At 39.3% G+C, this 22,792-nt stretch overlaps 1 protein-coding gene across 2 annotated transcripts; it reads left to right on the forward strand.

Annotated features, from left to right (window-relative positions):
- Positions 1 to 236: 236 nt before the first annotated feature.
- LOC131231929 (E3 ubiquitin-protein ligase JMJ24) lies at positions 237 to 22,415 on the forward strand. 2 transcript variants are annotated; one of them, XM_058228328.1, is made up of 14 exons: positions 237 to 384; positions 3,852 to 4,676; positions 4,760 to 4,902; positions 5,037 to 5,136; positions 5,326 to 5,458; positions 5,565 to 5,619; positions 5,750 to 6,521; positions 15,694 to 16,023; positions 18,768 to 19,226; positions 19,321 to 19,393; positions 20,452 to 20,537; positions 21,248 to 21,367; positions 21,465 to 21,535; positions 22,135 to 22,415. In XM_058228328.1, exons 2-14 carry the CDS (start codon positions 4,137 to 4,139, stop codon positions 22,226 to 22,228), a joined length of 2,976 nt encoding a protein of 991 aa, XP_058084311.1. In that variant the 5' UTR covers positions 237 to 384; positions 3,852 to 4,136; the 3' UTR covers positions 22,229 to 22,415. The 2 variants fall into 2 exon arrangements, with proteins under 2 accessions (XP_058084311.1, XP_058084312.1); XM_058228329.1 differs by having other exon boundaries at positions 287 to 436.
- The last annotated feature ends 377 nt before the right edge of the window (positions 22,416 to 22,792 follow it).

The raw sequence follows: 22,792 nt of genomic DNA on the forward strand, positions 1-22,792 counted from the left end.
AAATCACGAAAATATGGATGAATGGAAAATACAAATATAAGCTTGATCCAAAACTTCTATGGCTTCCAAGAAATTTTCAACAGTAGACATTCAATTCACACTATTTCCTGTGGTGTGGTCCACTTGAGATTTGGATCTCTGCTTCGTTTTTAGACCCAGCAATTAAATGAGCGGGAAAAACTGATAGATGGCGTGGATATACAACACACATCAAGGGTGGGTCCCACCCACAGTCAGGAAACTATCCTGATGACTTTTAATCCGCTCCCCGTACCCTTTCTACGAGCGAGGCCCGAGGGATGCCGCGAGGGACGCTGGATCATGAGTCGCGACAGAGGCAAAACGAACTCGGAGCAAGACAGCATCTGGAAGCTTTTTTCCCTGGTAAGTTCTCTCCCATGAGCAGACTCTTCCAAGCCTCCTGCCTTCTTTCCTGGTAAGTTCCCATCTCTCTCATCCCATTTCATTTTCTAAAAATAAATGAAAATCGGGTTTATTTATTCCGCAAACAAAAAAGAACTGGTTCTGAAATTGATGGGTTTTGCTCGATCCATCCAATCCTTGAATTAGGGCGAATCCGAGAAAGCTTGGAAAAACATGGACGGATTCCTTGAAAGGAATGGAAATCATCTTCCCCTTCTTGGGTCCGGGTGTCGTTGGAATGCCGTTTGAGTGTGAGTGGTGCTTGATTTACGAGAAGGCCTGCGTATATTCTCTTAATTAGGGCTGTCAGCGGGTCGGCTTTGGGTTCGGGTCTGGGCACAGTTTTCGAGGTGCACCCTGATTGGTCAGGTAGCCCTTTCCACGCCGAGGCGGCTTTCACTCTGGTCTAGGTTGCCCCTTACGTGATTCGAACATAGGATATGGTGTTGGCTCTGATGGAATGTGTAAAGTTAGGCTATTAAACCCTTGGGATCGTAACAGTCTTGCTGGCTTCATGACAAATACTGCCAAGATTTTGAATTTTTCGCAATATTTTCATGAGAATTCAGCTAAGTAATGTTATCGTGACAATATTGCAAGATTTTCAAAATGTTAGCAGTTTTGAATTTTTATTGATTTTATTGCAAAATCATGAAAAGAAAAGGGTAAGGGAAAGGCCCAAAAGGATGTTCACGGAGTCAATAAGAAAAGACTTAGGACCTATGGTTTAACTGAAGGTCTGACCCTTGATAGAATGGAATGGCGGAATAAGATTGATGCAACTAAATGGCCACACAAGCTGATTGATCAAGATTTGAAGAAAAGGCCCACATCTCATGCATGCACAAGAAAAATGCTCACTTTCCCTTTTTAGGCCATCTCTACTTTCTATTTTTAGGCAAATCTCTGCATTAGGAAATATCTATACTTTTTATTTCTTTTAAATCTCTACATTAGGTAATTTTCTTTGATATCTTTATATTAGGCAAGAAGTAATCTTATAATTTTCATATTTAAGTGCTTTCTCATTTAAATGGTATTTTTTTTTAATATTTTATATTTTATATTTTTATTTTATAATAAATAAATCTAGGTAGTTTCCTATTTTTCAAATCTTTGCTAGCTAGGAATTCTATTTTTAGATTCCATAAATTTTATTGCATATTGTAAGGTCAGATTATGAATAAGGCTTAGGCCTATGGAATAAGAGAGTTGAATGATATTCTCTTTTTATGAAAATTCTCTTGTTTTCTCTTTGGTAGTTGTTGAAGGGGGGAGGGAAGTGATCTCTAGTTTATGATTAAAGGACTGTTGAGCTTGCTCACAATCTTGTATTTGCGGTATCTAGCATTCGACTAGAGGATTGTTGAGTCCTTTCCCACAATCTCTTTCTTCTTTTCTTTGATCTATTTGCTTTCCCTTTCAGGGTTTGCATTAATTGGTATCAAAGCAAGTTTTGCTCTTGGGAAATTAAAATAAGGTAATTTTCTCATCTCAATCCTACCCTTTCATCTTTTCCTTTCCTCAATCCTTCATCTTCCATTTTATTTTCTTTCCTTTTTCCCATCCCAAAAATCACTGAACCCTAAACCATTCCTTTTTTCCTCCAAACCCATTGAACCATAACTCTACCTTAAAAAAAACTGTTGATATTCTCTTCCAACCCTACTATATCCAAATCCCGTTCCAACCCATCAATTCCTCGCCCTTTGTCTTTTCCTTACCAAAAAAATAAAAAATAAAAAAACCTAGTCCACATAACCTTAGATCTAGAATCCAAGTCTATAGTTTAACCTATGTTCTATTTTGAAGATGTCGTAGATAGGAAGATGTTCATACGCCTCGTACAATTATTCCCATCCAAACTTTCTTACCCATCTATATTTATCGTGTTGTTCTTATTAGGCTCATTCTGACTATCACGAATCACGATCATCACCACTATCATCTTGAGTCTCACCCATTGCCATATGGGTCTTTTAGAGATTCCTTTCAATGGCCCTCCAGTTGTTATGAGCAAAGAAAACCATATGTCGGCTATTCAAAAGCATCCCATTGCATGGAAATATCAATGATGGCTAAGAATGTTCAAGAGACATGAGAAGAGAATTTGCAGGAAGTCAAGAAGGAGATTAGAGCATTCAAGGAAGATATTGCAAATGAATTCAAGGAACTGAAGGAGATAGTGAGAGCTTGCTTTGATCCCTTGATTGAACAAGAAAAGCTTTATGGGCTTCAATCTGTTTTATTTAGCATTCCAAGGAATGACGTGATTATAAATAGTGTGGCAACCCAAAAGGAATCCTCCTTTGGATTGGTTGATGGATCTATGAATGGGGATGGATCAATGGTTAGATCGGAGGAAATTCAAGTAAAACCAAAAGATCAACCGACGGATGATCTAATTGAAAAGAAGTAAAGGTTTAACAGATATGGATGATCCGATGGTCAAAGAGATGGATAGTGCTACAATCATAGTAGCAAACTCCATAGAGGTCAACACAATAGTACCATCTCAACATCAATCAATATATGCAAATCGGAAGCTAACTATGACTAAGGGGCCACAATCGGCTTCTAGAACGTGGAGGACCAACAAGAAGCAAAGGAAAAGATGGTGCGTGTTTCAACACTGTATTATGCATCAGCTACCCATTAGGCATGTAGGTCTCCACCATCAATTGCCAGGAAAGCCGAAGAAGACACGCTACAAACAAGGATCAAGATTTGACTACCAATTTAAACTCGATGATGAGTTTTTTTCGAAGCCGGGTGGAGTTGATGCAACTAAATGGCCACACACCAACTGATCAAGATTTGAAGAAAAGGCCCACATCTCCATGTGTGCATGCACGTGTGCACAAGAAAAATGACCGCTTTTCCTTTTTAGGCCATTCCTACTTTCCATTTTTAGGCAAATCTCTACATTAGGAAATATCTTTACTTTCCATTTCTTTTAAATCTCTACATTATGTAATTTTCTTTGATATCTTTATATTAGGTACGAAGTAATCTTATAATTTTCTTATTTAAGTACTTTCTCATTTAAGTGGCTTCTTTTTTAGGTAGTTTCCTATTTTTCAGATATTTGCTAGCTAGGAATTCTATTTTTAAATTCCATAAATCTTATTGCAAATTGTAAGGACTGATTATAACTGTTTATTCTTTCTGCTTGTTCTTGGTTATATAAAATGTATCTTGAGGCGGAAAGGGACGTAAAATAGAGAGAAGGCAAAGTTTTTAGGCATTGTCAACGGAAAATATTATTTTTACAGCATGTTTGGTTATTGCTATTGTGTTCTGTTTATTATTTCTTACAAGGCATGTTGTTTGTGTTTCCTTTTCTGCCAGTTTCATCAAGCATGGCATTTTTTTAGGTGGCAACTTTTTGAAAAATAGTTTTTTTTTTTTTTGCTGTGTATGTGCAGGTTGATCTTGGTGAATGGTTGCTATTTGGTCCAGTTATAGTTCATATGCAAACTTTTAAGCCTACAGAAGTTAGATTTTTTCAGTCCATAGCACGGGCTGAAGTTGGCTAATAAGAGACTGACAGTCCAACAATACTGTAAGTGGCAGCTATGCCGGTGTGTTGAAGAGTTGTATTCTGCTGCATGATCCCTTATTACTAAACCGTTTGTAGTGTTGATCTTCATTAGATGGAATGGGTTTAGTTTCACTTGGCATTAGTCATTTGTCCTTGTGCATGCTAAATAATGGATCTTCCAATATCTACATCCGGTAACATTGACGATAACGTGGGTATTCCGGAAGATTTGCGTTGTAAGAGGTCGGATGGAAAGCAATGGAGATGTAGTGCATTGTCTATGCCGGATAAAACCGTATGTGAAAAGCATTACATTCAAGCAAAGAAAAGAGCAGCAAATTCTGCATTACGAGCTAGTTTGAAGAAGGCCAAGAGAAAATCGATTGATGATAGCGATATTTATTTGGAGAGTAAGAATGATGAATTAGATCTCTCTCTCATGAATGCAAGCAGTGGGGAATTTCCTACTGCTGTCTCCAGTAAAAGGTACAAGGAAAAGGTGCCCAAAAGCCAACCTTATTATTCTCCCGATACATTGTCAATGAGAAGCTTGTCTATCCGTACTCCTCAGAGATCAAACGATGATTCACAAAGAGACATTGCACAGATGGATGATTACCAGACGAACTATGCTTACAAGACATCCCCTTTTGCTGTGGATTCATCTAGAAATAAATTTCAGAATCTCTCTGATGACGATGATCTAGGGGTGAGTGGTGCTGCCATGATGCTGTCATTTCTTTGCATCATTTCATTTCTGTTGCACTAACTGACTATGTCGTGGCATCTCAGGAACAATCTAGTAAAAGCACCGACTCTTCTGATGAGGATGACGGGCCGACTTGTCATCAATGTCGAAGGACTGATAGAGAAACGGTCATTCAGTGTCTGAGATGTGATAGGAAAGGTTATTGCGATAGCTGCATTTTTAGATGGTATGGACATGGTTTCATTTCATTATGGTATTGAAGAATTTTATTTTTCAGTGATTGAAACATAGAGATATTTTTTCTTTTAGATGGAAGCAGCATTTTAAGGAGTATTCTGATTATCTGTTTCATTTACTTAGGTACCCTGATATCTCATTAGAGGAGATCCGGAGGGTCTGCCCGGCTTGCCGTGGCATCTGTAATTGCAAAATGTGCTTGCGCGGAGATAATTTGATTAAGGTATTTTATTTTCCAATCAAAACAGTTCCATTTTCTGTTATTTCCTGACACTTCTGGAATATTTCTGTAATTTTCACTAGATCCAACTCCATGATTGGGTAGGATAGATGATTGTTCTCTGAGCTACCAACAGTGCTTTTCTTCCCTGGGGAAGCTATTCTTTTGTTGATTGTATGTAATTGTCTGCAGATCAGGTTACAGGAGATAGCTGGCCTGGATAAGTTGCAATATCTACACCACCTCCTGTCTCTAGTTCTTCCTGTGCTAAAGCAAATTCATTCTGAGCAGTCCTTTGAACTGGAGGTGGAAACCAGGGCTCATGGTAAGAGGTGTCTGAGATTCTGTTGACCTTTTCAAAATGATGCAAGGGTTTCCTCTTGATATTGCATGGCTGTGCATGATGTGTCCAACTTGTGCTGTCTTACCAGGAAGCAGGACAGATATTCCCAGGGCTAAGATTCACGCAGATGAGCTAATGTGCTGGTATCCTTCTAAAATTCTTACTGGCTTGTGGAAAACCCAATATTGTTATTTACATTAGCAGTGCGTGTGTGCATGCATGCTTCATATTGGGGCAACATCTAATCTAGTGGAATCTGTTTTTTCCCCCCAGTGATTGCTGTAAGACACCCATTGTCGATTATCATCGACACTGTGGAAATTGCTTCTACGATTTATGCCTTGCTTGCTGCCGGGATCTTCGACGGGCATCTCAGGTCAGCATCAATGGAGAACCTGCAGAAAATCAGGTCATTGAGAAGAGCTCAGATGGGGCCATTTTGGCAAAGCAGCCAAAATCATCTGAAGTATTAACAGGGGGTGAACAGCGTATTGCAAATGTTGCATGCAAGGGTATGTTAGATATATCGCATCTATTTCCTGATTGGAAAGCCAACAGTGACGGTAGTATTCTGTGCCCCCCAAAGGAGTCTGGTGGCTGTGGCTGCCGATCGTTAACTCTAAGGCGCATTTTGAAAATGAACTGGGTTGCAAAACTGGTGAAAAATGCAGAGGAAATGGTAAACGGTTGCAAGGTTTATGATGTTGATGGTTTCCAGACATGCTCTTCTTGCATCGGGACAACTGCTTCCCAATCCGGTGGGTTAGGCACTTCTAAGCTATTCCAGTGCTCTCACAGGGAGGATAGCAGTGATAATTTCCTGTATTGCCCTGCATCTCAAGATATCAAGCTTGAAGGCATCAACCATTTTCAAAAGCATTGGGGTAGGGGTGAACCTATTGTTGTTAAGCATGTGTTTGATTGTGCATCGGCTTCTATCTGGGATCCAATGGTTATATGGAGAGAGATACGAGAAACTGCAGATGAGAAAATGAAAGAAGATAATCGGATTGTTAAGGCTATAGATTGCTTGGATTGGTCTGAGGTATACTCATGATTAGGCAGCTATATTCATATTTTTACTATTTACCACTGCTGTTTGATGCCTGTTTGTGGCTGATGATATGCTTGACTTCAGAGCTTTGAAGGTGAAAGCAAAATGTATATGGTCACTGTGCAAGTGAGAATATCAAGTTTCTCTGGCTTGTTTGTTTCTGTGAATTGAGTTTCATTTTTATTCTGCGAGTTGAAACAATATTAGGACATTTTGAACACTTATATGTTCTTATGACAGCTAAGCATCAAGATAGGCAAGTGCTAGAGTAGTACTAGTATGTTAATACTCACTATTTCTCTGCATGATGAGAACTGATCGAAGATGCCAAATAAAATCTTTAAGAATGGATATACCTTAGTTTGATAAAGTCTCGAAACTATAAAGCTTGATTGGTAATATCAAACAAAAAGGTCTGCATATTAAACCTCAAAAGGACAGCAGAACCTACAGATCACAGAAATTCTATCAATTGCAACATTAAGGGATGTAATTTTCCTATTGTTGAAGGATAGCTTTCTCGCTTCCTCAGTGAGATTATCCTTTTTTCTGTATTCCCTCTCTTTAATCAAATTTTCGTTATTTCTCAAAATATAAAATAAAATTATGGTTTTATTATTAGAACAAGGACTGAGATTTGATCTGGACATGCGGACCAGTAAGCATGTTTGATGCCTCTAAGGAGATGTCCAATATTAAATATCACGTAATAGATGCTCTGAAGGACAGTTTTCCATACCAAAGTGATGGGCAAGTTTTCATGCATCGTTATCGTTATATGTATTGCACCCTTGGCTAACGGAAACATACGTTGATATCGCCTATATTATCACAGATACTGAGGAAATGTATCGCTCTGAGGGAAACATTAGGAAAATGTTGGAATTTTTCAGTGAAACTTTGGGAGATGCTAAAAAAAGACATGATTACATAGGGCTCCAAATAATACTACACACATACACACACTAGGTTTCCATTGTATAGGGGCCCAAACTGTGTTGTCGGATGAAAATATTTAATTAATAAATATGATTTTAGTGCACTAATTTTTAAGAAATGATGCAATAATTCAGCACATATAGTGCACTAATTAAAACACCTCTAGGAAGAAATCCCTTCCAAAATTTCGAAAAAAATCAGTTTTCTGTTTTTTTAATTGTTTATTTTCTAGAATTTCATAGGCATTAACACTGGTATCGTTGATGTTATTGATAATATTAGTGATATTTTTGAGGATTAATTTGCGATAATATTAGCGATATTATCGGCATATTTAATTCAAAAGGTTGCCATTGATATCTAATATCGCGAGATATCAACGATGTCAGCGATAGCTTGTTCATAAAAAAGAAAAAAAGAAAAGAAAAGAAAAGATGGAAGCTTGTAAATTGTGTTATCACCAATGATTTAAATATCAGCATCAATGCATGTATTGTGCCCTTGGGATATGGAAACGTATTAGTATCACATGGGAAGTATCGCATGTATTGGGGAATTGTATTGTTGCTTGAGGAAACATTAGGAAAATGATGGAATTTTTCATTGCAACTTCTTGAGATGTTGCTTGAATAAATGATTACATATCCTTCAAAAAGAAACTTCAAGAGATGTTAAAAGAGACTTGTTTACAACATTCCAAAAAAAAGGTATGCATAATAAGTTTCCTTTGTGTAGGGTCCTAAACTAGACAGAAGTGTTGCAATTATATCCAAAATTTGTTCATATAATTTGTAAATCATACAATTCAAGTACCAAAAACAAAAAAAAAAAAAACATCCAAAATAAAAAGGAAGCAACCCAATACATACCACTAAGAGTTTCTCCCAAAAAGTTTCCTCAAAAATTGAGTTTTTATTTTTATTTTTCAGTTTTCACCTCCCACGTGTTGTCTCAATATCGTTGATATGTATCGATACCGGAGAACTTAAAGGAATCCTGATCATATCTCGTGGTATTTTTTGAAATATTGTGCTTATCATTGATAAAATTGTCGGTGATATTGTGGAATTTTATAATTCCCTGGTTGTTTCATATCACCGACCTGTGATATAAATAATATCAACTGATATATAATCTTATTTAAATCATTGGTTATTACCCCCAGTATCCGTATCGCATCTCACCGATACAGATAATATCGGGTGATATTATCGGTTCTATCAGCGATGTTTTGAATGCTGGTGGTAAATGAACTACTTAAAAGGCAATTGTATGGTATACCATGAACTCAAGCTCAATTAAGTTCCTACACATGTTGATGTAACTGAAAATTCTTAAATGCTGAGATTTCCACACAACAACATCATATAACTGAACTTTATTCAAATCGTAAAAATCTGAATCATGTTGAACCCAAAACAACGACTTACAGACCATAAAAAAGAAAAGAACTACTTCCATCTCTTTAAAAAACTTTATTTGTAGTCCAAAAGGTAAGTCCAATACATTTTGTACTCCCCAACTCTAAAGATTACTAAATCCCTCAACGTGTAAGTTAAGTAGGAAACCAATATGGTTAGAAACTGACTCTAACAAAAAGAAACCCTCAAGGATGTAATGAACTACAAACAATTAAAACCAAATCCAAAAGATACTGCAACTATATTTATTTCTAATCTTTAAATCTAGAATGACTATAAGAGTCATAAAGTGGGAGTTATGTCCCTGATTCATAGCTAAAATTGAACCCCTGAAAATAATTTCAAAATGAAGTTATTTTGTGAAGCGAACTTCTTCCACCAAAAGGTAGCTTTTCTTGTGTAGTGCAGTTCTGTCTGATTGTGGCTGGATAGTTCTCCCCTTATTGAAGAGTACTCATGCTTGAGTTTGGAATGCCTTTGGCATCATTGCTGACTTGATTTTCCATACATCCATTTGCTGTTGGCTTCTTCAAAGCTGATGATGATGGCCCACCTTAACCTTTGGCCTGTCTTTCATGTGATTGCAAAATGTGAAAACTCCTATCTACTTTTGTTCTTAAAACCAAATCTTCCATTGACAATCACGACACATTTGTGGTCTCTCTAGGAGAGGGTAATCATTTTCCCATAATAACAAATCATATGGTCCCTTTAAAAAGGGGCGGGGACATCCTGTCGTCATAAAAAAAAATCATGGTCCCTTAGTGGTAAGAGTAGGGATTTCTGATTTCTGTTATATAACTTACCTTCTCTTACTGCTTTTGGAAGAAATCCTTGTTCCCCTCTTCGCAAGTTTTTGATGGTTACACTGCAGGAGTCCCCTTTTGCAAAACCATTTTTGTAGGTATTTTCCTTGCTTTTTACTGTTTCTTCTTCATCCACATCTTCATCAAAGATGAGGGGTTCTGTCCTAATCAATAAAACATTCCACCATGGTTATCGAATATGGGACAGCATTTTGCCTCTTCCATGGCCTTCAAAACTACCTTTTTCAAACTCAACATGTGAAACACAACCAAAGGGTTTTTAAGTGAAGCAATGCTTTCACAACAAGAGTCTTTCGGCTGCCGGTGTTTTCAGCAGAGTCATCCTTCTATTCCGACACTGGGCCCCTTGAGTTGGTTGTAGCCCTAGTCCCTTGTCCAGCTGGGTGGTTGCCTATTGTTGTAATCTTTTTTCTTCTTTCATTTTTGTTTCGTAGGTTTTTTTTTTTTTTCCTTTTCCTTTTTCTTGTTTCCTGTTCCTTTTATTGTTTCCTTTTCTCGTGTTTTCTTTCAGGCTTTGGCTTAATAAAATTATCGATCTTTCAAAAAAATAATTTTGTTTTCCTTTCTGATAAATAGATAATAATAGTATTTTTACTTTTGAGAGCAAGGTCACAGTCATGCTTTTAATACCGAGAAGAATCCTTTTTGATATATTGGGAGTTGCCAAAGTCACGATTCTTCACCAAAGGATCTTACTTTGATATCAACTGATGTAGTTGGAGTTCTCAATTGTGAAGGGTTTCACAATGAAAAACTAAAATAAAAATAAAAATTGCCTTCTGATCAACAATCAAAAGTATGTTCTATGTTCATTGAAAGCAATTATTTATAGATTATTCAAAACTATTAACTGTAGTCCAAACAGGTAACACAATACAATTAGAAATTCCTAATGTTAAATATCACCGAAATTCCTCTACTAAAACCAAGTTGCAAACCAATATAATTAGAAGTGGATTCTAATTGAAAGAAACTAGAAAATAAGTAAACAATTTAAACCCAAGTCATTAAGCCCACTAAAAATACAAAAATAATAAAGAATGATCATGTCACCGATGTGCAATTATAAAAAAAGCCCTAAAAATAATGTCCACATGAGTTACCTTGTCACACACACACACACATATAGTGTCTTAGTTTGGTTTGGATTGTGGCACAAACATTGGACTCTCAATTGAAGAGTTCTAGACATTGAATCGTCAATGCACCATTGGTTAGGTGTAATTTGATGGTTACTTATTCTGGTATTGGATGGCATCCTTGGAGTTATGGTCATCTTAATTATGGCCATAAGGGTCAAGCTAAATGAAAATCTCATTGTTGCAAATATGCGAAGCCCTAGTTATGGTCTATCAGCTCTAGGGAGGAGATGGTGGCCTTTTCCAGGGATGCGTCTCTGCATCGACATATGTCTCTCTTTAAGGTTGAGAAGCGATGCCCGGCGAATGCGGCTTTCAACAAGAGTATTTGGGTCAAACTTTTTAGCATTCCCTCTTTTATGGATCTTTCATATTCATTCATGGACCAAGTAGGCTCTCATTGAGTTCGGATCCCAGTTTGGCAAGGTCCTGGAGCTAGATGTTGTGACGGTGGAGAGATTCTTCCTCATGTTTGATGGATTAAGTGTGTTGCTTCGGGCAAAGGCATTTGCTGGGAGAGTGATCAACTTGGAAACCAAAGTTCTCTTGTTCCCCTTTTTGCCTTTTTAAATCAGTGGTGTTGATTAATACCATTCAACCTGTTTTGTGTAAGCTAAAAGAGGGGATTGGGGTCTCTTATGCTTCTCTACTTTAGAGTAAGGAGACGGAATATGCCCAACAAGAGTGGACGGTGGGCATGCGCAAATGGAGGATTTTGTTGAGGAGATAGGGAGTCCTGGTTTCTAATGTGGTAGGGAGGGGTTACATGTGATTAGGTGTCGAGGGATTAAGGGTGGGACAAATGTTTCTTTGGAGGGTGGGGTTTGTGGTGTAGTCACGTGGGGGAGGAGGCTGATGTGGCAGTCAAATTCCAAACCTCTCAATGTCAAAAAAGGAGCAAGGATGTTCATATTAGAGCAGTCTTATTAGGAGTTAGTGGGGAACATGTGTTTGTTTGTGGAGAGGCTCTATGCCTCTATCTAAGAAGTCAACTTAACAACAGCCTGGCCAGAGCATGTGTCATGTGGGGATGGTCAAGGATGGACATATGGTATTGGGATTAGGTGTGTGTCATGTGGAGATGGCTAGGAAAGATGGTGTTGGGGTACTCAAGTGCTTTGAGTAAAAGCTTCTTCCTATGTTGTAATACGCCTTTTGCTAATTTGCTCTCCCTTCTGGTCCAAAGGGCCCTTCTTGCAATTGTCTCCCGCCTCTTCTTGGCTCTTTGGCCAACTATCTCCTTTATTGGGCTCTGATATGGGGTTGCTTTCTCTTGTGGGGATCTTGGCATAATAGGGATGGTGGATTTGGATGCACTCTGCATTGGAGTTTGGTGAAAGTTTCATTGAGGGTGGATATGCGATCTAGGTTGCAAGTAATGTGTTGTGACATGGGAAGGGGGCATGTGGGGCCTTTGCCACCCTAATTAGACGTGGGTGGAACCGAAAGCTCAACCAACTCTGATCTGTGTGTGGTCAAGTTGGTCTCTTCTTTGGCAGTTGGGAGGGTGGAAGACAAATCTCCATGGGTGAAGAAGAATCTCGATAACATTGTGAAGGCGATGGGGGTGAATATAGAAGTAGAGTTGGACATCTTAAGAATCATCCTTTGTATCATTGAGGCGTGGAATAACTTTGGTGCTTCTGTTTGCCCAATCTTGTCGCACAAGAAGCCAAAGCTTCAAAGAGAGATCTTGAATCTAAAATCATCCATTAACTACAACAATAGGACCTGGGAGGAAGTTATGTTGTGGGGGAGTGAATGATTTTACCATCGTTCTGAAATGATAATCTTCTGTTGGAATGTTAGGGGATTGGGCAATTTGGATAAAAAGCTAGTTGTGTAGGAGTTGGTTTGCATGAACAAAGGAAACATTCTCATGATACAAGAAACCAAGTATGGGCCCTTCCATTCCTTGCCATCAAGGATATTGGGGCCCATCTGATTTCGAGTGGGAATGTGTGGAGTCTACGAGGAGATTGAGGGGATTTTGATGGTTTGGGATCCCAACCCACTCAAAACTATATCATTGGCGGTGGGTAGATGGTCATTATCAATTTTTTACAAAGGGACGGGGGTGGCTGCTCCTAGGCTCTCTAGTGTCTCTACGGCCCAAATGATCTGGAACAGACTGGAGTCTTAGGAAGAGTCCAGTCATATTCCTATTAGATAGGAGATCTCATTGTAATTTTGATTCAGGCATGAGAAGAGGGGTGGATCGAGGGTTACATTGAGCATGATGGGATTCTCGGATTTTGTTAATATGCGGAGGCTTCTTGATATTCCCCTTCAGGTGCTGAGTTTGCTTGGTGGAACAAACAAGAGGATCTGGTTATATGCTGCCGTTGCCCATTATAGGTTCTTGATCTCTAAGTCTTGTAAAGAGGCATTTTTGGAGGTTAACCCGAAAGTTCTCCTGAACAGGGTATCGGACCATCATCTGCGTCAATTGGAATTTCCTGTTATACTTATACCTGCTGGTTCAGATGGGCTTCAGCTTGAAATGGCATTCTTGGGTCCAAGCATGCATGTCCTCTTCCTGGTTTTCCTTATTAATGAATGGGAATTTAAAAGGTTTTTTCAGGGGAGAGTGGGAATCTGGCAAGGTGACCCTCTCTCCCCTTCACTCTTCCCCATAGTCACTGAAGCTTTGTCAAGGATGCTGCAGAGGGCAGTTCATTCCCATGTTATCGAAGTGATGACTGGTAATAATGAAAGTTTTAGAGTTACTCATATCCAGTATACTGATGACACCCTCGTGTTTGGGGATGAGTTGATCAACCATGCTCAAAATTTTAGGGATTTCCTAATGTGTTTCAAATTCGCATCAGGGCTGAAGGTGAATCTGCCAGAAAGCAATATGGTTGGCATGAATCTTGATTCTCAGTGTTTGAACTCCACGGGTGCCTTCAAAACCATCTTGGCATTCCTCTCTTTGTAGGTTGCTCGGGTCTGGGGTTGTGGGATATGGTGATTGAATAAATATAACCAAAAGCTTGCATGGTGGAAGGTGACCTGTTATCCCTGTGGGGAGAATTACGCTTTTAAAATCAGTTCTGGCCACTGTTCCGGTGTATCTTCTGTCAATCCTGCTATGTTCGGTAAGAGTTGTGGCTAAAATCTAGTCCATTTAGAAATGCTTTAGGTGGAAAGACGGCAAGGACTCACATAGGTTCTATTATTGCCTGGAGGGATGATACTGTGGTGCCCTTCTTTTTGTCACTACCTTAGGGACGGCAAAATCAACAGTTTGGTGCAGCAGCTAGAGACACTGAGGTACATGTATGTTCCTAGGGCAGGTTTCATTCAGAGTATTTGGGGATTACGAGCTGGATGGAGTGTTCACAGTCAGATCACTTGCTCTTGAGTTATCGGGTGGGGTCTATAGATCTGCAGTTTTTTGGAAAATCTGGTCTGTTGCAATGCCTTTGAAGGTCAGGGTTTTCACATGGATAGCATGCTTGGGAAAGATTCTAACTATTGACTTTTTAAAAAGGAGAGGCATGGTGATGCCGAATAGATGCTCTTTATGTTGCAAAAGTGAGGAATTTGCAAACCATCTTCTAATACATTGTCATTTTGCAATGGATGTTTAGCGGACGTTATTTCAAGTTTGGTTTGCTGTGGGTATTTCCAGGATCAGTTCTTGAGTTTATCGAGAATTGGATGACTGCAGCTTGGGGATCAATTGGATGCATCCTATGGAGCATGGCTGCACAGGCAAGGCAACCTTATGGGCAATCTGGTTTGTAAAAACAAAAGGGTTTTCAATGGTAAGATTTCTTCTGCTCTTGCGGTAGTCCTGAAAATTCTCAAGCTTCTTTGGGCTTGTGGGTAAAAGCAAATCCAAAACTCAGAGGATATTCCTCTTTACTAAGAAAGCTGAAACGGCCAATCAACTACAGGGGATAAAAAACCCACCGCAACCGCAATCAAGGGGCCCAATCTCTAAACAGCGAAAGGACTCTGGAAAACACCGCAGCCGGCGTCGCAGATTGGTTCCTATAGCAGTGGTTATTTCTTTCGGTCCACACTGCCCACAGGACAGCAAAGAAGATGATACACCATTTTCTTTTTCCAAGAGCACCTCCCAAATCCTCGTGCCAAGAACAGAAGAGATTGTCAAAGGGAGGAGGGCATGGACCGGGCTACCCCGCAAGCCGAAGAACACTCCACCAAAGTCAGTTGAAGCTCCTCCAGCTGGGTGAACCTGGGATGGCTGGAGTTGGGAGGTATTGTTCATGATGACAGGGTGTGTCTCTTGGTGTTTTCTCAGGCCCCCTTGGTATCGAAGACTGAAATTTGCAGAAGCTGCAATGCTAGTGCAAGCTGTTACAGTGGCTGTTGAGAACAACTTCCTCCCGGCAATTATCGAAGTAGACTAATAATGAGATTTCCTGGGTGGGATCTGGATTATGCCCGTGGCGTGTCATGGACCTAATTGAGGAAGCTCTAGACATGTATAGGAGCTGTCCAATCAGTTTTTTTTCTTTCCACTCGTTCCTAGGGAAGTTCATGATGACATAGATTGGCTAATGAACATTGGTGTGGTAGAGGAAGCCTACATATTAAGGGATAGAGAAATCTTATTTTCTTTTTCTTCGTTTTTCCTGTCTAGATAGTTTTTATGCCATCTTAGTCATTTCTGTTTGTTGTATTCTTGGGGTTGCTTTCATTTTCCCCTCCTGTGCACTTCCATTTTCTCTCCCTAATAAAATATTATTAACAGAAACAGTGTAACAACATACACTGCTTACATCTGCAATGCAGCCATATATTATGTATCCATGTTATTAACCTTCTGATGGTCTTTTATTAATGTCTCGATATTTGACAGGTTGATATTGAACTCGGCCAGTTCATTAAAGGATATTCAGAAGGGCGCATCCATGAAAATGGTTGGCCAGAAATGTTAAAATTGAAGAGCTGGCCACCTCCAAGTGCCTTGGAAGAGTTTTTATTGTACCGGAGACTTGAATTTATCAGTAAATTGCCATTGCTTGAGTATATCCATTCGAAGTGGGGTCTTCTAAACCTTGCTGCAAAGCTGCCTCATGCTTCCCTGCAGGCTGATGTGGGACCTAAAATTTTTATTGCTTATGGGACATCTGAAGAACTTGGTAGAGGTGATTCTGTGAACAATCTCGATATAAATATGGGTGATGTGGTAGGTGCTGATTCTTTCGTAGTTCAATTTAGAGAATAACATCTGCTATATTTTTCACTGCATTTTCTGGGAGGATTTTTTACCATCCCGTCATTGTAAACACTTACCTTTTCATTTCATTTCATTTTTTTTTTCTTGTTTGGTACATCATGTGAATAATGATCTTAATGTGTCAAAGATATGATTTGAATGGCTATTAGTTTTTTAAATATTCAAGGTATTGTGTGCCATTTTTATTTTTTATTTTTCATGGAAAGCATCTAACAGGCTCCCCATCTTCCTTTCTATCTCTTAATTTTTACCTTTAAGGGTTCATGCACTCTAAAGGGCTTTCTCTGTACTAGAAGGCACTTATTGGTATTTCTTGGCGACATAGTTGTATATAGCCAATGTTTTCAATATCAATATCGACAAATGTATTGCACCTTTGGGATATGGAAACATATCGGTTATCACATGGGAAATATCGGATGTATCGAGTATTGTTTCGCTATTTTTGGGAAATATTGGGAAGTTGTTCGAATTTTACAAGGAAACTTCAGGGGATGTTAAAAAAAGACATCATTACACACTTAGAAATTAAAAGATAACAAAAAACGAGTGCATTTAATAAGTTTCCTTTATATAAGGTCCTAAACTATGCGCTGTCTAACCGAAGTGATTTAGAAGTGGAACATTTGACAGAAAATGGGATTTTGTATTTTGTAAGTTTTTTTTTTTTTTTGATTTTTTCAGATAACCCAAGTGTTGTTATCAATATTGATGTATCGACAATACTGTTGTCGATACATTGCGATAATATCGTTGATATCCAAAAGTCCTGCAACTTCCCACTGGTTTCATATCGTTGAGGTGTGATAGTGATAATATTCTCATCCTATCTTATCTCTACTGTATATAACATGAAAAGGCAGTTGACATTTTTACCCCTGCAATTAGTTGTCACTAGATTTTAAAATGAAAAGAATATTGCTGTCTCTGGCCCTTCGACTAGGATATTTCCATAATTTCCATTTTTCATGAGATTAGCCCTAACCATTTTCTCTCCTCTTCACATGTACCCTGCACACGACACAACCCTTAAGAAGTCTATCCAACAAAAAACCATGTGGAGCCCACCATGATGTCTTTGTGACATCCACTCCATCTATCAGTTTCAGTAGCTCAGGTTAGGGTGGGAGGTAAAAAACGAGGCATATCTAAAGCTCAAGTGGGCCAAAACATTGGAAACAGTGATATGGGGGGGGTGGGGCGGCATACCATTCAAAACCACTCCAACCCCCCCACCCACCTAGCTGAATGTGCTACACCCAATAGTATAATTCTAGGATCAGTGTGCCATATTTGTTAGTTACCACCCACTCGAATTTGTATTTGTTGAGTGCAATGTGATTTGAATAATCGAGAAGTCACTGAAAGAATGGCAAGTCAAGAAAAGCTGCCTTGATGCTCATCCTTGTATTGATTTGTAAAGTCAAGCTTATATTTAAATTCCAAGTTTCTCTCTTCTTACTCTTTTTGGTATTTTATCTAGGAGTGTGCCAGGGACGTGCAATAGTCAATGCATGGGTGATGCTTTAGGGACCCGGTAGCAAGCTACTGTGGTGGGGCCCTCCCTCACAACAAACTAACATAATATACAGCCCATCCAGGTTGGGCCATGCATCAGATATTAAACTTATAAGCTTACCATAAGTGGCTGAAGACTGAAGAGGCTTGGTTGTTTATTCAAGCATGAGATCTTTTTTTCTCTGGTTACTCATCTCTGCTAAAGCAAGTCCTTTTTGTAGCTTCTATCAGTCATATACTTAAATTTTCTCTCTTCCTTTTCTTTTTTTCTTTTTTTAATCTGTTTTGGTCTGGTGCTTTCATATCCATGTTCTTAATTGTCTTAATTTTTTCACTTCCATCTCATGTTCATATTGACTTGTTTGTCACATTGTGTATGTCTTGTAAGCCTTTCTCTTTGAATAATTATTTTCTTTTCTATCAAGGGGAAAAAAACTCAATTGGAATAGTATAGTCACAAACTCACAGAAAAATGAGATCCCCACGCTGGTAAAGAACTCACTTATTCTTGAGTGCCGCAGCGTATCAACTGCTGTAAACTGCTCAACTAAAACAGGAATAGAAAACACTAAATGCAAAGCAACACACCTAATGCATAAGAAACCAAAACAAAAAGACAAGGGAACTTGGATACAGCAGGGAAAAAAATGGAAATGTCATTTGGACCTCCTCAAATGGGAAAAAAAGTTTCTGTGCTAAGTTTGCACCAGGCGTCGGTGGGCACATATCTCCCTCTATAACAAAAAATAAAATAGCAGGTGCGAATCTGAATGTGCATTTCAAAGTACATATTTGAAATTTGGAAGCTGCTAGATTCTCGCCATCCATCTTTAAATGGTGAGAGATAATTTGCGCACCAACTCTTCTTGCTCACTTTGCAATATATTGTAGCCATGCCCTTCTCAAATATTTAAATATCAAATCTTTTGAATGTCCGACTGATTCATGGCATAAAAGGAGAAGGATTTTAATCAAATTTCAGCAAATGACATTTTTTTCTTAATTTCTTTATCTGTTGTAAGCTGCATGTGTCAGTCTAGCCCCCATGTAAGTTATGTGTAAGACCTGGAAATCATGGAAATGTGGCTGTTAGTACTACGAACCTTCCACCTATGTGTGAATGCTTGGAAATGCAAATGGTTCGCAGGGTCTTATGTTTTGCAAATTCTTTGTAGGTTTACCTATTGATGCACACAGCTGAAGTGAAATTTCAAGGTTGGCAGCGAGCGAAGATTGAGAAGATACAGAAAACATTCAGGGAGTCCGATGCAAAAGAATCAATAAGAGATGAGAATACACTCGATACCAAAACCAGTTCTGATGAGAGGAATAAGTCACCTGATTTGGCACCTAATGAACTAAGTAAACAGACTGAAAGTGGTTTAGAGTTAAATGCCAAGGAAGACGAGATAATGGAGGACCAAGCTGATGTAGGAATTGAAATCACTTCAGGTGAAACAAAAAAGGTTGGTTCTTCCCACTTGGACAAAGTGAATGGGGATGTTCTGTTGGAAAAGGCTCGTGCTGGAGCTCGTTGGGACATTTTCCGTCAGCAGGATGTCCCAAAACTTAGTGAGTATTTGAGAATTCATTGGATCGAGCTCAGGAATCAGGATAGTTCTCAAAGCAATTCAGTAAGTTTGTTGTTTCATCTTTACAGATCGGCATTCAGTTTGAGTTCGTGCAATTACTTTGCTGCATATGAAGTGTTTCTTTTTTGGATCTCAGGTTGTGCATCCTATTTATGATCAAGCTGTATTCCTGAATGATGATCATAAAAGAAATTTGAAAGAGGAATTCAGTAAGGAAACAAATCAATACTCTTCCCTTTTTCCCTATGTCAAGAAAGAAATGGTCTGAAGTGATCTTTAGCTTTCTTATGTATGTTCAATGTTTGATCAAGCAACTGCTCGCTCAACAAACTGTACATCTGGACCCACCTTTTGGTAGTCTATCTTGTTCACATGGTGCCCCCTGGTGGATGGGAAATATCCCAAAAATCTCCCCCATGCGTTGTCACCATCCTATAAATGTGGACCATTGATTTTAGAATTAAGTATTATACAATGCTTGGGCTCAATGTTTATACATTACCATTTGAGTTTTTAGTTTGTATGGATGGGCCCATAGTCCAGTAATCCAAACGGTTGGTATGATAGGTCTCACTATGGATTGCCCATGCACCAAAACCTCCCTGATTGGATTTTCCTAGCCATCAAACATTCACGCTTATTTTAGTAGAACGAAGGGCATATCTTTTCTTTCTTTTTTCCTCTGTTTTTTTTTTTTTTTTAATTTTTAATTTTTTTTTATTTTAATTTTTCAATCATCTATTTGTTAGCCAAGTGAAGGATTAGGATATTTCTATCTGGGAGGTATTTGGTGCTTGTGCCATCTAAAATGGAGCCATAATATCAAAAAGTTTGAAGCACTACTTCATGGGCCTTTGCCATCATCATCATCATCATCATCATTTAAGCCTTATCTGGTCCTTTGTACAAACTGAAATACTGAATGGTACTACACTAGCTTTTGGCCTGAGCATTATATATATATATATATAAGTCATTCATTGCCACGACCATCTTATATGGAAAATATTAGAGCATGGCGCATCCATTGTGGGGTCAAATCAACAGCTTAAGTTACCCATAGGTGTACCCCCCTTTCCCATTGCTGGTCATGCAAATACAAAGAAATACCACTTTCTGATCAAACATCATTTAGTACTTTCTTTTTGAGTTAATGAAATATGAAGGTGATCTTTGCCTCTTTTGTTTTTTTTGTTTTTTTGGAAATTTTGTTTAGCTGGCCATACTTTATGGTAAAATTCAAACTAAGCCAGTTCTACTTTCGCAGAAATAGAGCCATGGACATTTGAGCAACATGTTGGTGAGGCTGTTTTCGTCCCTGCCGGATGTGCCTTCCAAGTCAGGAATCTACAGGTGAGGTCACAGTTGTTGATAACCTTCAAAATGGAATACCACCTCCAAAGTTTCAATGAAATGTGGAAACTCAGCACTAAATAATGGTCCTAGGTCAGAGTGAGCCTGATCACAACCTGACTGCAATCGGCGAAAAGTAGTCTCGGACTGGCCTGTTCAGTAATCAGGCCTTTGATTTTAGAGTCCCCATTAACATCATAAATGGGCCTGTTCTCAGTCTTGACAGAGCCTTAGTAGAAAGTTTTACAGAACCTAGGCCCCAACCCAACCTATTTATTAATCAGGCCTCACAATCAGGCCCATACCTGACCACAATCCTCTGTTACAACCTGGCCCAAAAGTCAATGGGCCAGCCTGGCCATTTCAACCCTAGATCCTAAGGCTAGGTTTGAGGGAAAAACCAACAACTGCCATATTTGGTCCCTTTTCCGATTGGGCAGTTGGGATTGTCCATTTAACCTGATTTGGCTCCGGGTGAGCAGCCCAGATCTTGTTATGCATCCTTCAGTTGTCCTCATGCAGGACCTGTGTGCAACACCATATGCAATCTGTTTGTCTAACTAGCAGCATTCTCTAGTTTGACATGATGTTCATCTGGAAAACTAGAAGGGGCCAATATATACTAGCGACTCTGAAAGCAGCAATCTTCGTCAATCTCCTTACATGTCTGACATTTGTACCATTTCCGATTTGTTCCCTTGTATTTTCAGTCATCAGTTCAGCTTGGTCTTGATTTCCTATCTCCCGAGAGCTTGGTGCAATCCGTACAGTTGGCTCAAGAAATCCGCTGTCTTCCAAACGACCACGAAGCGAAACTTCAGATATTAGAGGTAGCTGTGCAAATCCATGATTGTTATTTCTATAGAAATCAATCCCATCTTTTCCTCCATGAGAAGTTCGCTAATTTCAGCATGAACTGTGCTGCAGGTGGGGAAGATGTCTCTATATGCTGTGAGTTCGGCCATCAAAGAAATTTATAAGCTGACACTCGATCCCAAGTAGGCAATCGATTCTTTTTCAAGTCAAACCATCTTCTTCTCCATTTTAGAAAAATAAATGCATAAATATATTAATCGTTCGTTCAAAAAATCAAATCCAATGCCAGCTATGTCATTGCATTGTTTAGAGTCGGCTCTTAGGGGTGGCAATGGGTGGGTTGTGTTTAGGGCAGGCATTGAAATCAGGCCTGAAAGGCACCCCTGCTTGCCCATTCACTAATCGATCCATTCAATTTCAGGCCCAACCCCACTCATTAATGTCATAAATGGGCTTGTTCCGAGGGTTGAGCTGGGCTTACAGAATATTCTGCAAAAACCTAGGCCTGGACCCTGCCTACTGTCCCTGTTTTACAACCCCAAACCTGACTTACTGGGCTGGGAGCTGAAACTGAAACCTGACCCATTGCCAGCCCCTACCCATTTGGATGCCTGGGAATCCAATTTGTTCAGCAAGATTTGTGGACACAATGCATTTGTAGTTTGGGGCGTTGTAGAAAATGAGCTCGATGCAATTTCCAGACCCAAATCACAGTCCGTCTGCCTTGGGATGCTGTAACACCCAAACATACCCGAAGATGCTAACCCTTGCTTCATATCAGGATGGAACTTGGATTCGAGGATCGGAACTTAACAGCAATGGTTTCTGAGAACATTGAAAAGATGGCGAAGAGGAGGCGAATCACGTGCGTATGAATCAGATAAATTGCGCTTGTTTATATGTTAATCTGCAACGAAATTGATTGTTTTGTACACAATTTGATGTAATTTCTTAGTTATTATATCATACGACTGCATTCTTCAAGCAGTTTATTAAAAACAGGACTACCTCATTCCAGCCGCTGGTCCTTCGGGTGGAACTAGCCTCCTATTCCTTAAACCATTCTCAAGTGTCTTTAAACCATCCATTCTTTTTATATAATGGTGGCCCACTGGATGACGGGGATGGGCCAACCAGCTGGATTGGGTCATTCATCATTAAGCGGGAGGCCTTAGGATCCCATCATCTGGTTTTTGAAGTATTGTTTTTGGGTGGGTTGCGTTCTGTGTCCTGGCTCGGGCTGGGCTGAGGTCTGTCCAAACCCAGACTAGAAAGCAAACTGTAGGCATGAACCTGGCCGTGGCCTGTGATTGGCCGAAGTAGCCGGGCCAGCCTGAGATGAAATGCTTGGCCTGACTACCACCCGAGCCTGGCCCATGTTTTGTGTAAGGTACCGTGTTATTCATCAAGTGTCCTGTTCTATTCATGTGTTGGGGCCT

This window comes from Magnolia sinica, chromosome 17, assembly GCF_029962835.1.
Source record: "Magnolia sinica isolate HGM2019 chromosome 17, MsV1, whole genome shotgun sequence".
NCBI lineage: Eukaryota > Viridiplantae > Streptophyta > Magnoliopsida > Magnoliales > Magnoliaceae > Magnolia > Magnolia sinica.